This window comes from Anomaloglossus baeobatrachus, chromosome 6 (assembly GCF_048569485.1).
Source record: "Anomaloglossus baeobatrachus isolate aAnoBae1 chromosome 6, aAnoBae1.hap1, whole genome shotgun sequence".
NCBI classification, from domain to species: domain Eukaryota; kingdom Metazoa; phylum Chordata; class Amphibia; order Anura; family Aromobatidae; genus Anomaloglossus; species Anomaloglossus baeobatrachus.
This window is the reverse complement of record NC_134358.1, coordinates 577,636,026-577,651,892: the sequence shown is the minus strand read 5'-3', so window position 1 is coordinate 577,651,892 and position 15,867 is coordinate 577,636,026. Positions and strand designations below refer to the sequence as shown.

Here is a 15,867-nt window from a genome sequence, read left to right as displayed (position 1 = left end):
CCACACATTTCCAGCCCCCCTCAGCACCCATGCTGTCTCCTCACACATTGCTAGCCCCCTCCCCACACATTTCCAGCCCCCCTCAGCACCCATGCTGTCTCCTCACACATTGCTAGCTCCCTGCACATACTGTCTCCTCACACATTTCCCGCCCCCTCAGCACCCATGCTGTCTTCTCACACATTTCCCACCCCCTCAGCACCCATGCTGTCTCCTCACACATTGCCAGCCCCCTGCCCATGCTGTCTCCTCACACATTGCGAGCTCCCTGCACATACTGTCTCCTCACACATTTCCCGCCCCCACAGCACCCATGCTGTCTTCTCACACATTTCCCACCCCCTCAGGACCCATGCTGTCTCCTCACACATTGCCAGCCCCCTGCCGTCTCCTCACACATTTCCCGCCCCCTCAGCACCCATGCTGTCTTCTCACACATTTCCCACCCCCTCAGCACCCATGCTGTCTCCTCACACATTGCCAGCCCCCTGCCCATGCTGTCTCCTCACACATTGCGAGCTCCCTGCACATACTGTCTCCTCACACATTTCCCGCCCCCACAGCACCCATGCTGTCTTCTCACACATTTCCCACCCCCTCAGGACCCATGCTGTCTCCTCACACATTGCCAGCCCCCTGCCGTCTCCTCACACAATTCCCGCCCCCTCAGCACCCATGCTGTCTCCTCACACATTGCCAGCCCCCTGCCCATGCTGTCTCTTCACACATTTCCCGCCCCCTCAGCACCCATGCTGTCTCCTCACACATTGCGAGCTCCCTGCACATACTGTCTCCATACACATTTCCTGCCCCCTCAGCACCCATGCTGTCTCCTCACACATTGCGAGCTCCCTGCACATACTGTCTCCATACACATTTCCTGCCCCCTCAGCCCCCATGCTGTCTCCTCACACATTGCCAGCCCCCTGCACATACTGTCTCCTCACACAATTCCAGCCCCCTCAGCCCCCATGCTGTCTCCTCACACATTGCGAGCTCTCTGCACATACCTGTCTCCATACACATTTCCTGCCCCCCTCAGCACCCATGCTGTCTCCTCACACATTGCGAGCCCCCTGCCCATACTGTCTCCTCACACATTCCCAGCCCCCTCAGCCCCCATGCTGTCTCCTCACACATTGCCAGCCCCCTGCCCACACTGTCTCCTCACACACTCCACCCTCTTCCCTCCTGCCCATACAGTCTCCTATCATACTCACCTTGCTGCCGAACATGTCCTCTGCGGGGCAGGAGTGATAGCAGCACCATAATCAGATGGCCTGATCACGGTGCGATGTCATCCAGGCAGGGCTTCAATTGTACTGGTGCCCACCTGGATTACTGGTTGCCGCAGCTGCACTGTTATGGGGGAGGGTGAATGATGCACACAGCACCAGACAGACCATTTATTTCACAATTAAAAGGACATGACGAGCTCTGCAGCTACAGATGATTGACAGACACCAACGACTACTGTGTAATATTCCGGTGAACGGCAGCACGGCCGACTCACACATCAGCATGGCGGTGCCAATCATCCTGGCACAGGAGGAGCCTACACTGTCGCCATATTGTGCATGACTCTTAAAGTGACGGTAATGAGCCGAGCACGAAGCGCCGATGGTAGCGGTCAGTGTTTCACCATATTAGCGCCATTGTTGATACAAGACCCTTGTCCTTTCATCATCACCACAGAACACTGCCGAGGCTGGAAGACTAGCGATTGTGCGAAGGTGGAGGACACGCCGGCACCGCGAGTGCGGCTCTCCACAGAAGTCATGCGCTGCACGGGTGCGGGGGAAGGGTAACAGAATCTAAAAATGAGAACCTGAGCCGCAGGAATGGACACTAGCAGATGGCGGGAGTCGCCTAGGAATGACTGCGGAAGGGAGTGAAGCGTCCGGTCACGAGTCCTCAGACGTCTGCACAGCCGTGATCTCCTGCAGGAAAGAGGGACAGAGACATCATCTCCTCAACCTCCTGCATTATACTCCAGAGCGGCATTCACAAAACCAACACTTACCAGAAAAATGCTGGGAGAATTCAGCTCTAAAGCTAAAATGTGAGTGCAGCTCTGGAGGGTAACTCAGGATCAGTAATGTATACAGTGACTGCACCAGCAGAATAGTGAGTGCAGCTCTGGAGTATAATACAGGAGGTAACTCAGGATCAGTAATGTATGTACACAGTGATTGCACCACCAGAATAGTGAGTGCAGCTCTGGAGCATAATACAGGAGGTAACTCAGGGTCAGTAATGTAATGTATGTACACAGTGACTGCACCAGCAGAATAGTGAGTGCAGCTCTGGAGTATAATACAGGAGGTAACTCAGGATCAGTAATGTATGTACACAGTGATTGCACCACCAGAATAGTGAGTGCAGCTCTGGAGCATAATACAGGAGGTAACTCAGGGTCAGTAATGTAATGTATGTACACAGTGACTGCACCAGCAGAATAGTGAGTGCAGCTCTGGAGTATAATACAGGAGGTAACTCAGGGTCAGTAATGTAATGTATGTACACAGTGACTGCACCAGCAGAATAGTGAGTGCAGCTCTGGAGTATAATACAGGAGGTAACTCAGGATCAGTAATGTAATGTATGTACACAGTGACTGCACCAGCAGAATAGTGAGCGCAGCTCTGCAGTATAATACAGGAGGTATAGTGTATAGGTACAGTGAGTGCAGCCGCCGGCCTGTGATCCTGCACAGGTACAACCACCGTACATCATCCTGCGCAGCGGACGGGCGGCTCTCACCTCGGTCAGGGCGCTCTTCAGTTTGGCGTAGGCCTCCTCCAGGTTATCGTTAATAATAATTTCATCGAAGAGGCCGGGCTCTTTGCCTGTGGACAATATAAGGCGGAGTTATGTTGGTGGTGGGCGGAGCCTCATGAGAATCCCGCGTTTAGCAGCAGTGCCTCGTGGTTTTCCTTTATTGGAGGGTGCACTTACTTATTTCCATGTCGCTTATGGCCGCCTGTAGCCTCTTCTGTAGACTGTCCTCGGACTCCGTGTTTCGGTCGCGCAGTCTCTGCTCCTGTAATGAGGAGTGTCAGCGTCACAATGAGATGGTAATGGCATCGCCCGCGAGCCCCGTCCACCCGAACATCAGCGACCAGAAGTGCCCCAATAGTGCCAGGCCCTGACGCCCACCACAGATCCCCCGCCGCAGCGCCAGCTCCGCACCAACCCACGAGTGACACACAGCAAGGAGGGGGCTCAGGCGCCAGGTTACACGATTGGGTCTGGTGATTCCAGTGAGCACCAACGGCGCGATCACAGGGAGCCGAGCGACTACCATGGGAAACAGGAGCGCACAGGCGCCCAGGACCGGACCCTTAGTGGCCGCACTTTACAAATACTATAAAAGTGATCAAAATGTCGCACGTTCCCAAAAATGGCTCAAATAAAAGAGTTCCGAGCGCAAAGAACCGCCAAATCCAGCCCCACGAACGGAGGCAGAAAAGACCCCCGGGCTCAGGAGACCATGCAGGTGAGAAATTCTGATATGGAACATAAATAATAAAGTCCAGAGCGGATCTCGTGATCAGCGGCGATGAGCGAAACACACAACAACTGCGAATAATCCAAACTACAGCGGGACCCCCAAGACCCGAGCTCCGGGGGCTGCGGAGGCACGAAAAGGGTTAAATGGCTCCAAACCGGAAACTACAAAACAAACAATTAGTGATGGAACCCGCCGCCCACAGCTAATGATGTGGTGTGATCCCCCGGAGGGTCCGGAACACGCGGCCCACGGCTAATGATGTGGTGTGATCCCCCGGAGGGTCCGGAACACGCGGCCCACGGCTAATGATGTGGTGTGATCCCCCGGAGGGTCCGGAACACGCGGCCCACGGCTAATGATGTGGTGTGATCCCCCGGAGGGTCCGGAACACGCGGCCCACAGCTAATGATGTGGTGTGATCCCCCGGAGGGTCCGGAACACGCGGCCCACAGCTAATGATGTGGTGTGATCCCCCGGAGGGTCCGGAACACGCGGCCCACGGCTAATAATGTGGTGTGATCCCCCGGAGGGTCCGGAACACGCGGCCCACGGCTAATGATGTGGTGTGATCCCCCAGAGGGTCCGGAACACGCGGCCCACGGCTAATAATGTGGTGTGATCTCCCGGAGGGTCCGGAACACGCGGCCCACAGCTAATGATGTGGTGTGATCCCCCAGAGGGTCCGGAACACGCGGCCCACGGCTAATAATGTGGTGTGATCCCCCGGAGGGTCCGGAACACGCGGCCCACGGCTAATGATGTGGTGTGATCCCCCAGAGGGTCCGGAACACGCGGCCCACGGCTAATAATGTGGTGTGATCCCCCGGAGGGTCCGGAACACGCGGCCCACAGCTAATGATGTGGTGTGATCCCCCGGAGGGTCCGGAACACGCAGCCCACGGCTAATAATGTGGTGTGATCCCCCGGAGGGTCCGGAACACGCGGCCCACGGCTAATGATGTGGTGTGATCCACCGGAGGGTCCGGAACACGCGGCCCACGGCTAATGATGTGGTGTGATCCCCCGGAGGGTCCGGAACACGCGGCCCACAGCTAATGATGTGGTGTGATCCCCCGGAGGGTCCGGAACACGCGGCCCACGGCTAATGATGTGGTGTGATCCCCCGGAGGGTCCGGAACACGCGGCCCACGGCTAATAATGTGGTGTGATCCCCCGGAGGGTCCGGAACACGCGGCCCACGGCTAATGATGTGGTGTGATCCCCCAGAGGGTCCGGAACACGCGGCCCACGGCTAATGATGTGGTGTGATCCCCCAGAGGGTCCGGAACACGCGGCCCACGGCTAATAATGTGGTGTGATCCCCCGGAGGGTCCGGAACACGCGGCCCACAGCTAATGATGTGGTGTGATCCCCCGGAGGGTCCGGAACACGCAGCCCACGGCTTCTAATGTGGTGTGATCCCCCGGAGGGTCCGGAACACGCGGCCCACGGCTAATGATGTGGTGTGATCCCCTGGAGGGTCCGGAACACGCGGCCCATGGCTAATGATGTGGTGTGATCCCCCGGAGGGTCCGGAACACGCGGCCCATGGCTAATGATGTGGTGTGATCCCCCCGGAGGGTCCGGAACACGCGGCCCATGGCTAATAATGTGGTGTGATCCCCCGGAGGGTCCAGAACACGCGGCCCATGGCTAATAATGTGGTGTGATCCCCGGAGGGTCCGGAACACACGGCCCATGGCTAATGATGTGGTGTGAACCCTCGGAGGGTCCGAAACCCGTGACGCCTTCCTTTCCATTGTGCTCCGGACGTGTTGGAGCTTTCCACAGGTCCCATGTGAGCCGCGTCCTGCACAGACATGGAAACAAGCCCCGTCACACAGTGACCCAAGACCACCCACATCCCCCTCCCCGATGACCGCAGCCAGAGACCACCCACATCTCCCTCCCCAGAGGCCACGGCCAGAGACCACCCAGATCCCCCTAACCGAAGACCACCCAGATCTCCCTCCTCAGAGACCGCAACCTGAGACCACCCAGATCCTCCTCCACGGAGACCACAGCAAAATACCACCCAGATCTCCTGCCCAAGACACCGCAGCTGGAGACCACGCAGCTCTCTTGTCCCAGAGATCGCAACCAGACACCACCCAGATCTCCCTCCCCAGAGGCCACGGCCGGAGACCAACCAGATCCCCCTCCCCGGAGACCACAGCCGGAAACCACCCAGATCCCCCTCCCCGGAGACCACAGCCGGAAACCACCCAGATCCCCCTCTCCGGAGACCGCGGCCTCCTCTCAGCTCCACATGTAAAGAAAGTGAAGTCCTCAAGGTAGAAGCTTTATAGCAAACGCAAAACCGGCAGCAGCACCAAGACCCCTCCACATCTACCCAGATACTGACCGTCCCCCTAGTCCTATCTATATAAGACCACCCTAGTGCGAAAGTCACCCGTCAGCCCTGGTGCTGTCCGTACCCTGCAGCCTAAGGACTGTCTGCCATATCTGGGAAATTGTCACTGAAGACCCCAGAAATCATCCCTACATCATCCAGAGGAGACCTCCGCTACTTACAGAGAAGCTGCTCATCCTCGTCCGTTCTCCAAGATGTCTGACCTGCGATGGGCGAGGGAGGAAGATGGCAAACTAATCCTGATCTACAGGCCCAAAGCTTCTCCAGTGACAGGCGGCTATTGACCCACAAAAGGACGGGCAGTGACGAGCTGCCGCCCCCACCCAAAACCTCCCCAGAAAGGACGGGCAGTGACGAGCTGCCGCCCCCACCCAAAACCTCCCCACAAAGGACGGGCAGTGACGAGCTGCCACCCCCACCCAAAACCTGCCCATGAGTCACTTCACCCCAAAAAGGACAGGCAGTGACGAGCTGCCGCCCCCACCCAAAACCCCCCCACAAAGGACAGGCAGTGACGAGCTGCCGCCCCCACCCAAAACCCCCCCACAAAGGACGGGCAGTGACGAGCTGCCACCCTCACCCAAAACCTCCCCACAAAAGGACGGGCAGTGACGAGCTGCCACCCCCACCCAAAACCTGCCCATGAGTCACTTCACCCCAAAAAGGACGGGCAGTGACGAGCTGCCACCCCCACCCAAAACCTCCCCACAAAGGACAGGCAGTGACGAGCTGCCACCCCCACCCAAAACCTGCCCATGAGTCACTTCACCCCAAAAAGGACGGGCAGTGATGAGCTGCCACCCTCACAAAAGGACAGCAGAAGGCTAGAACCAAAAAACCGCTCCCCTGTCACAGTGCAGAAACCATCACCCCAGGGAAACAGAAAATACAGCGAGTCCAGCACGCAAGACTCAGCCTCTATTCCAACATTTTTTTGGGGGTAAAATCTTCAAAATCGCAGACATAGAAATATATGAAATACCAGGTCTAGATAGTCCGAGAGAAATCTTCGTCATATCGAGGTTTTTACGTGCTGGACTATATTTTTATCACCCCCCACAAAGGCCGCCCGTGACAAGCCGCCCCCACCCAATGGCTGTCCATGAGCTGCTAGACCCCCATAAAGGCCACCCAGTGACAAGCCGCCCCCACCCAATGGCTGTCCATGAGCTGCTAGACCCCCATAAAGGCCGCCCAGTGACAAGCCGCCCCCACCCAATGGCTGCCCATGAGCTACTAGACCCCCACAAAGGCCGCCCAGTGACAAGCTGACCCCACCCAATGGCTGTCCATGAGCTGCTAGACCCCCACAAAGGCCACCCAGTGACAAGCCGCCCCCACCCAATGGCTGTCCATGAGCTGCTAGACCCCCATAAAGGCCGCCCAGTGACAAGCCGCCCCCACCCAATGGCTGTCCATGAGCTGCTAGACCCCCACAAAAGGCCGCCCAGTGACAAGCCGCCCCCACCCAATGGCTGCCCATGAGCTACTAGACCCCCACAAAAGGCCGCCCAGTGACAAGCCGCCCCCACCCAATGGCTGCCCATGAGCTACTAGACCCCCACAAAGGCTGCCCAGTGACATGCCGCCCCCACCCAATGGCTGCCCATGAGCTGCTAGAACCCCACAAAGGCTGCCCAGTAACAAGCCGCCCCCACCCAATAGCTGCCCATGAGCTGCTAGACCCCCACAAAAGCCGCCCGTGACAAGCCGCCCCCACCCAATGGCTGCCCATGAGCTACTAGACCCCCACAAAGGCCGCCCAGTGACAAGCCGCCCCCACCCAATGGCTGCCCATGAGCTGCTAGACCCCCACAAAGGCTGCCCAGTGACAAGCCGCCCCCACCCAATGGCTGCCCATGAGCTGCTAGACCCTCACAAAGGCCGCCCAGTGACAAGCCGCCCCCACCCAATGGCTGCCCATGAGCTGCTAGACCCCCACAAAAGCCGCCCGTGACAAGCCGCCCCCACCCAATGGCTGCCCATGAGCTACTAGACCCCCACAAAGGCCGCCCAGTGACAAGCCGCCCCCACCCAATGGCTGCCCATGAGCTGCTAGACCCCCACAAAAGCCGCCCGTGACAAGCCGCCCCCACCCAATGGCTGCCCATGAGCTACTAGACCCCCACAAAGGCCGCCCAGTGACAAGCCGCCCGCACCCAATGGCTGCCCATGAGCTGCTAGACCCCTACAAAGGCCGCCCAGTGACAAGCCGCCCGCACCCAATGGCTGCCCAGTGACAAGCTATGAGGAAACAAAACAGACCCGAGCGCTGCTGTTACAGTGATGGGTGGGTGATGCTCGTCACCGATTGTGATGGGATTTCATATGACGGACAGGACCTCCCTATGACAAGATACATTAGTTGTAGTGATGGTGACACCGCTCTGTAGAGACTCCCGAGGGCCCCAAAGTAATGAAGGATTTATTGCATAAATATGAGGTACATGTAGGAGGAAATTGCTCAGCACCCGGATATTTATTTTTTTTTATAATTCTTTATTTAACCGAAAAACATGGAATCACATCAATCAGATTCAGCAGCTTTACATTTCGCATCCATTGTATGTTATCTCCTATCCGGCTAAGGCTAAGTGCACACACTGCGTTTTTTTGACGCTGCGTTTTTGTGCGGTTTTTAGCGTTAAAAACGCACAGAAATGCAGCATCTTTAAAAATGCATGAAAAAACGCATGCGTTTTTACCGCGTTTTTGCTCACTGCGTTTTTCTGCGTTTTTTTTTTTTTATCAGTGAACATTGGCATCAAAGATTGTTGAAGAAAAAAAAAGGTCTGATGTCATTTCCTTCTTCCATATGTTCTTCATTCTCCACTAGTGTATGCAGGAGAGCAGACAGCTGCAGAACTACAAGGCTCAGCATGCTCCATCCAGGACTGTATGCTGGAGAGACAGGCAGGGGGAGCAGAACTACAAGGTTCAGCAAACTCCATCCAATAGTGTATGCAGGAGAGCAGACAGCAGCTGCAGAACTACAAGGCTCAGCATGCTCCATCCAATAGTGTATGCAGGAGAGCAGACAGCAGCTGTCGAACTGCAAGGCTCAGCATCCTCCTTCCAGGACTGCATGCAGGATTTCTTTCCTCCCCCCTAAAGCTGCCTATTTGTACCCGGCTGGGAACCAAAAATATAGGGAAGCCCTTTTTTTTTTGTTTAAATTATTTCATGAAATAATTTAAAAAAAAAAAAATAAAAAATAATGACGTGAGCTTCGCCTAATTTTTGTGTCCAGCCAGGTACAACTAGGCAGCTGGGGATTGGAATCCGCAGTCTAGGGTGCCCAAGCTTTCTGGGCCCCTCTGCTGCAAATTGCAGTCCGCAGCCACCCCAGAAAATGGTGCTTTCTTAGAAGCGCCATCTTCTGGCGCTGTGTCCAACTCTTCCAGCTGCCCTGTTGACGGTGGCTCACTGGGTAATAATGGGGTTAGGGCTAGCTTTATATTATCAGCTGGCCCTAAGCCCGAAATTCATGGTGTCATGCCAATATTAGACATGGCCACCATGAATTTCTAGTACCGATAAAAAAAACAAAACAAAAAAAACCCACAGAATAATATTTTTATTAGAAATAAAACACAACACAATTAGTGACTCCATCTTTACTGAAATAAAGAACCCCCCTCCGCAGTAATCCTGGGTCAAGGGTCCCGCGCCATCCAATCCGGATCCAATATCATCTGATCGGGTTGGTGGAAGGCAAAGCGATCAGATGATGTGTCAGGTTCCAGGATGGGAATCACATCACACAGCAGCTGATTGTATGAAAGCCGTTTATACAATCAGATGATGTATCAGTAGAAAAAAAAAAAAATACTCACTTATGTACTGATTACCGGCAGCTCCTGGAGAGTCTGATCCTGTCCTATCGCTGCAGGAGCTGCCGGTAATCAGCTGATGAAGTCTCTTGACGGCATCAGCTGATAGGTGAAACCGGCCGGGCGCCAGCGTCACCCCGAGACTTACGATCAGCTGACTGCATCAGGTGATCCATCGCCAGGTCCTGCAGCTATCGGAGGTGCCCGGGGAGACTGCACACAGCCGTAGTGGCGGTATTGGGAGCGGACATGGCACCGGGAGTCTGCAGACAGGTGAGTATGACATTTATTTTTTCTACTGTTCAATTTTGTTTTCACAGCTGCCTCCACCTCCCGCCCAGACATGGCGCCGCACGAGAGCTGACATGCACAGGACGGGAGGTGGACGCAGCGGTGACGGTACCGGGAGGATTCACGCTTCTGTATATACTGACAGAAGGAATCCTCTTCCTGTACACGTCACTTTACTACCCACCTCCTGCGTTTATAGCTGCGTTTTTGGTCTTAGAAACGCACCAAAACGCAGCTATAATAACAATTTGCGTTTCTCATTGCGTCTTTCAACATCCCATTGCACTCAATGGATGAAAAACGCGGTGAAAAACGCGGGAATAATTGACATGCTGCGTTTTTGTGGGCACCACAAAAACACAGCTGAAAAAAAACAGATGTGTGCGGACAGCAAAAATGAAAACTCATAGACTTTGCTGGGGGAAGCAATGTCACTGCGTTTTCTGAGCAAAAACACAACCGAAAAACGCCGGGAAAAACGCACTGTGTGAACTTAACTACAACACTTGGACTCCATGTTTACTGGGAGTTTTCAAATATAGAGATACTGTGGTGAGTTAAGAAGAAGAGAGAAACAAGTAAGGCAGAAGAGACTAGATAAGAAACGGGCAGGGGGGGGGGGGGGGGCAGGGCCGGCGTCAGCACCCGGCAAACCCGGGCAAATGTCGGGGCCCTGGAGAGCCGGGGGGGCCCATTCGGCCTCGTCAGTTCTCCTGTCCCTTGGCCGGGGCCCACTCGCCTTTACAGTTCTGCTGCCCCCGGCCGAGTTCTGGGGACCGCAGTCCTCGGCAGCAAATCTGCGGCGCCGTCACTTTAAGGCGCGCAGACATCCTGGTTTGAACTTCATCTGTGGGCGGAGCTACCGCCTTCTCAGTCCCACAGATGAAGGAGGCGAGCTTCTGTCCGGCACTGTGTGGGCCCCCTCTCCACCGTGACCTAATCGAGTGCCCTCCCCGCCTCCCCATTATGGGCCCCCGTGAGCTGCTTCTACCCCCCCCAGATGTATGCCCTGACAATCCCCCCCCCGCCGATGCCGCGGGTGCTGTCCCCGCCGATGCCGCGGGTGCGGGCCCTACAGAGCAGCAGAGTTGTGTGTGTTTGTCTGTATGTAGCAGAGTTGTGTGTGTGTGTGTCTGTCTGTATGCAGCAGACTTGTGTGTGTGTGTGTGTTTGTCTGCCTGTATGTAGCAGAGTTGTGTGTGTTTGTCTGCCTGTATGTAGCAGAGTTGTGTGTGTTTGTCTGCCTGTATGTAGCAGAGTTGTGTGTGTTTGTCTGCCTGTATGTAGCAGAGTTGTGTGTGTTTGTCTGCCTGTATGTAGCAGAGTTGTGTGTGTTTGTCTGCCTGTATGTAGCAGAGTTGTGTGTGTTTGTCTGCCTGTATGTAGCAGAGTTGTGTGTGTTTGTCTGCCTGTATGTAGCAGAGTTGTGTGTGTTTGTCTGCCTGTATGTAGCAGAGTTGTGTGTGTTTGTCTGCCTGTATGTAGCAGAGTTGTGTGTGTTTGTCTGCCTGCATGTAGCAGAGTTGTGTGTGTGTTTGTCTGCCTGCATGTAGCAGAGTTGTGTGTGTGTTTGTCTGCCTGCATGTAGCAGAGTTGTGTGTGTGTTTGTCTGCCTGCATGTAGCAGAGTTGTGTGTGTGTTTGTCTGCCTGCATGTAGCAGAGTCGTGTGTGTTTGTCTGCCTGCCTGTAGCAGAGTTGTGTGTGTTTGTCTGCCTGCCTGTAGCAGAGTTGTGTGTGTTTGTCTGCCTGTATGTAGCAGAGTTGTGTGTGTTTGTCTGTATGTAGCAGAGTTGTGTGTGTGTGTTTGTCTGCCTGTATGTAGCAGAGTTGTGTGTTTGTCTGCCTGTATGTAGCAGAGTTGTGTGTGTTTGTCTGCCTGTATGTAGCAGAGTTGTGTGTGTTTGTCTGCCTGTATGTAGCAGAGTTGTGTGTGTTTGTCTACCTGTATGTAGCAGAGTTGTGTGTGTGTGTGTCTGCCTGTATGTAGCAGAGTTGTGTGTGTGTGTTTGTCTGCCTGTCTGTAGCAGAGTTGTGTGTGAGTTGTGTGTGTTTGTCTGCCTGTATGTAGCAGAGTTGTGTGTGTTTGTATGTAGCAGAGTTGTGTGTGTTTGTCTGCCTGTATGTAGCAGAGTTGTGTGTGTTTGTCTGCCTGTATGTAGCAGAGTTGTGTGTGTTTGTCTGCCTGTATGTAGCAAAGTTGTGTGTGTTTGTCTGCCTGTATGTAGCAGAGTTGTGTGTGTTTGTCTGCCTGTATGTAGCAGAGTTGTGTGTGTTTGTCTGCCTGTATGTAGCAGAGTTGTGTGTTTGTCTGCCTGTATGTAGCAAAGTTGTGTGTGTTTGTCTGCCTGTATGTAGCAGAGTTGTGTGTGTTTGTATGTAGCAGAGTTGTGTGTGTGTGTGTGTCTCTGTCTGTATGTAGCAGAGGTGTGTGTGTGTGTGTGTCTGTCTGTATGTAGCAGAGTTGTGTGTGTGTCTGTATGTAGCAGAGTTGTGTGTGTGTGTGTGTGTCTGTAAGTGTATATGACTGTATAGGTTTGTCTGTTTATATGTATTTTTGTGAGTTTGTCTTTAAATATGTATATGTACGTGTTCGTATCGGTGTCTGTGTATGGATGGGGCCCACAAAAACCTGGAGCCGGCCCGGGGGGGGGGGACACAATAGGAAAGAGGGGGAGGGGTGAGGGTGAGACAATGGGGGACAAACAGCCACAAAGCAGAAATCCACCTTCTCAGAGCACCTCTGTCTCGCGGCAGCAGTGGGGCGCCCTCAGTCAGGGGGAATCCAAGTGCCGTAGTCCGTGGAATATTTAAACTCGATCCCGGAAAACCACGTCTTGTGAAAAGCCTCTTGTCTGTCATGGAGAGACGCCGTCAGGTCCTCCATGTACAACAGTTCCTTCACCCTGTTTGCCCACATTGATAACATCGGCGGAGCGGAGGATCTCCATCTCAGGGGGATGCACGTCCTGGCAGCCATCACCAGGAGGCTTAACAGAGACCCTTTATATGCACGAACAGAGGATTCGGATAATTGGAGTAGGAAGAGTTCCGGACCCAGGGTCTGCGGTTGTCCAGTCACATGCCCGATCACTCCCCGTACCCCCTCCCAAAACCGCTGCAACACCGGGCACTCCCAAAATATGTGCAGGAAGTTTCCTTCCCCAGCCCCACATCTCCAACAGCTAGAATCCACTCCTGGGAACATCCTGTGGCGTTTTGTCGGGACCCTGTACCACCGAGAGATGCATTTGTAGTTGGCTTCTTGAAGTTTTGAACTAATTGATGTTTTGTGAGTGACAGCACCTTGTTTCTCTGCGAAGTCGAAAGGCTGAGGCCCATGTCCGACTCCCACTGCAAGAGGAACCTGGGCGGAGGCAGGTCCGCGGAGCTGTATATCATGGTGTGCGAGGTGGCCAGTGAGTGTCAGAAAGACCCAGCGAGAAATCCGGGGCGCCAACGATCGGAGACACCCGGATATTTATTAATGCATTGTGCCTCGGGGAGTGAGGATGCGCCATTATTCATCACCACTGGACAAAGAATTCACCGACCATCGGGACAATTAGGTTTTAGAATGTTCTACGGGGTTAATGGAAGGAGGAAAATTCACAGCAACATTATTAATACAGCAAAAAAATAAACAGAAAAATCTGCCGGGAAACAGTGGGAACTACGACTGAATGTGGTCAAGGCCCGGGAGAGGCGAGGCCCGGGAGAGGCGAGGCATGGTAGAGGAGAGGCATGGTAGAGGAGAGGCCCGGGAGAGGCGAGGCCCGGGAGAGGCGAGGCCCGGGAGAGGCGAGGCATGGTAGAGGAGAGGCACGGGAGAGGCGAGGCATGGTAGAGGAGAGGCCCGGGAGAGGCGAGGCATGGTAGAGGAGAGGCATGGGAGAGGCGAGGCATGGGAGAGGAGAGGCGAGGCCCGGGAGAGGCGAGGCATGGTAGAGGAGAGGCAAGGCCCAGGAGAGGCGAGGCATGGTAGAGGAGAGGCACGGGAGAGGCGAGGCCCGGGAGAGGCGAGGCATGGGAGAGGCGAGGCATGGGAGAGGCGAGGCATGGGAGAGGAGAGGCGAGGCCCGGGAGAGGCGAGGCATGGTAGAGGAGAGGCAAGGCCCGGGAGAGGCGAGGCATGGTAGAGGAGAGGCATGGGAGAGGCGGGGCATGGGAGAGGCGAGGCGAGGCATGGTAGAGGAGAGGCAAGGCCCGGGAGAGGCGAGGCATGGTAGAGGAGAGGCATGGGAGAGGCGAGGCATGGTAGAGGAGAGGCAAGGCCCGGGAGAGGCGAGGCATGGTAGAGGCGAGGCATGGGAGAGGCGAGGCATGGTAGAGGAGAGGCGAGGCCCGGGAGAGGCGAGGCATGGTAGAGGAGAGGCGAGGCATGGTAGAGGAGAGGCATGGGAGAGGCGAGGCATGGGAGAGGAGAGGCCCGGGAGAGGCAAGGCCCGGGAGAGGCAAGGCCCGGGAGAGGCAAGGCATAGTAGAGGAGAGGCATAGTAGAGGAGAGGCGAGGCCCGGGAGAGGCAAGGCCCCAGACATCAATGTAAAAAATAAATCCACTCCGCTACAACGCAAAGGGTAACACACGCCACGGACAATACTGGCGAGTAAGGAAAAATTTGAGTAGGGATCAGGATTTTTTGAAGGAATCACAAGTTTTGAGGTCTAGATTCCACGAGAAGAGTTATCCGGGGGGGAATAGTGAAAAGTGAAAACCATTGTTTTCTCAGAACGATTGTTTGGAAGAGACGAGTAATAAATCCACCTCCAAAAACATCCACAAGTCACAGGGAGACGACGTCTGATAACTGACATTTAGCGATGGAAGCAATGATCCGGAAGTTCTGGTTTGTCCTGAAATACGGGTGATCTACATGATCGCCCCGAGGAGGGTACACCCGATACCCACAAAACCAGCCAATACCAAAAACAGTACCCCACAGGGGCCAATAGGTATATACAATAGGTGTATATAGATGTGGGAACATTACAGGTCTCTGCTGCCCTATTGCTCATAGTTCCACCACCATCAGTTCGGGGGGGAAGTTGGGGACATGGGGAGGTTTCCCTGGGCACCAGGATCTGACCTGCAATACCTCGTACGTAATTTACATGTTGGAATGTACATGTGGTCTCCAGTGCATAGGCAGAACGGTTCAGCCTATGCACTGCAGACTTAATACACACAGACACAATATCAGATCTGGACACTGGACACACACTGGACACACACTGGACACACACTGGACACACACTGGACACACACTGGACACACACTGGACACACACTGGACACACACTGGACACACACTGGACACACACTGGACACACACTGGACAGATCCTTCCCAGTTATAACTATACATTATATATTCCTGACTCTTTATGTGACAGGTATGGTACGCTGATGAAGAGGGAATATTTCTGGATATATAAGCAATTGCCCTGTGGTCCCTGCCCTGGCATATGGCTAAGATCTGGGTCTCCTGCAGTCTCTGCGCCCCTGCGGTCCTGGCCCCCCTGCGGTCCCACCCCTCTGCGGTCCCGGCCTCCTGCGGTCCTGGCCCCCCTGTGGTCTTTGTTCCCCGGGGTCCCAGCCCTGGCATATGACTAAGATCTCAGCCTCCTGCGGTCTCGGCCACCCCCCCTGCGGTCCCGGCCCCCCTGTGACAACCCGCCGACACCCCGAGACCCGGCAATAGGTGTACTGTGCGCCCAATGTCAGTGAGCGGTTCCGGTTCTTTTAGGCGCCAGCATCTGGAGGGAATAGCGGACTAGCACTCGCTCGAATTATGCTGAATAATTTGATGCGTTTTCAGCTTTTCCCATTTTCCCTCCAAAAACCCGACACTAGAGTAA

At 54.8% G+C, this 15,867-nt stretch overlaps 1 protein-coding gene across 2 annotated transcripts in view; it reads right to left on the bottom strand.

Moving 5' to 3' along the window:
• Positions 1-1,392: 1,392 nt before the first annotated feature.
• The window catches only part of GUK1 (guanylate kinase 1), a 54,875-nt gene continuing 40,400 nt past the window's right edge, over positions 1,393-15,867 (bottom strand). For both annotated transcript variants that reach the window (XM_075316929.1, XM_075316927.1), the window contains 3 exons: positions 2,959-3,043; positions 2,764-2,849; positions 1,393-1,940 (listed from right to left, as the gene is read on the bottom strand). In XM_075316929.1, the coding sequence (XP_075173044.1) occupies positions 1,905-1,940; positions 2,764-2,849; positions 2,959-3,043 (207 nt within the window). In that variant the 3' untranslated portion in view covers positions 1,393-1,904. The remainder of the gene's footprint in view (positions 1,941-2,763; positions 2,850-2,958; positions 3,044-15,867) is intronic.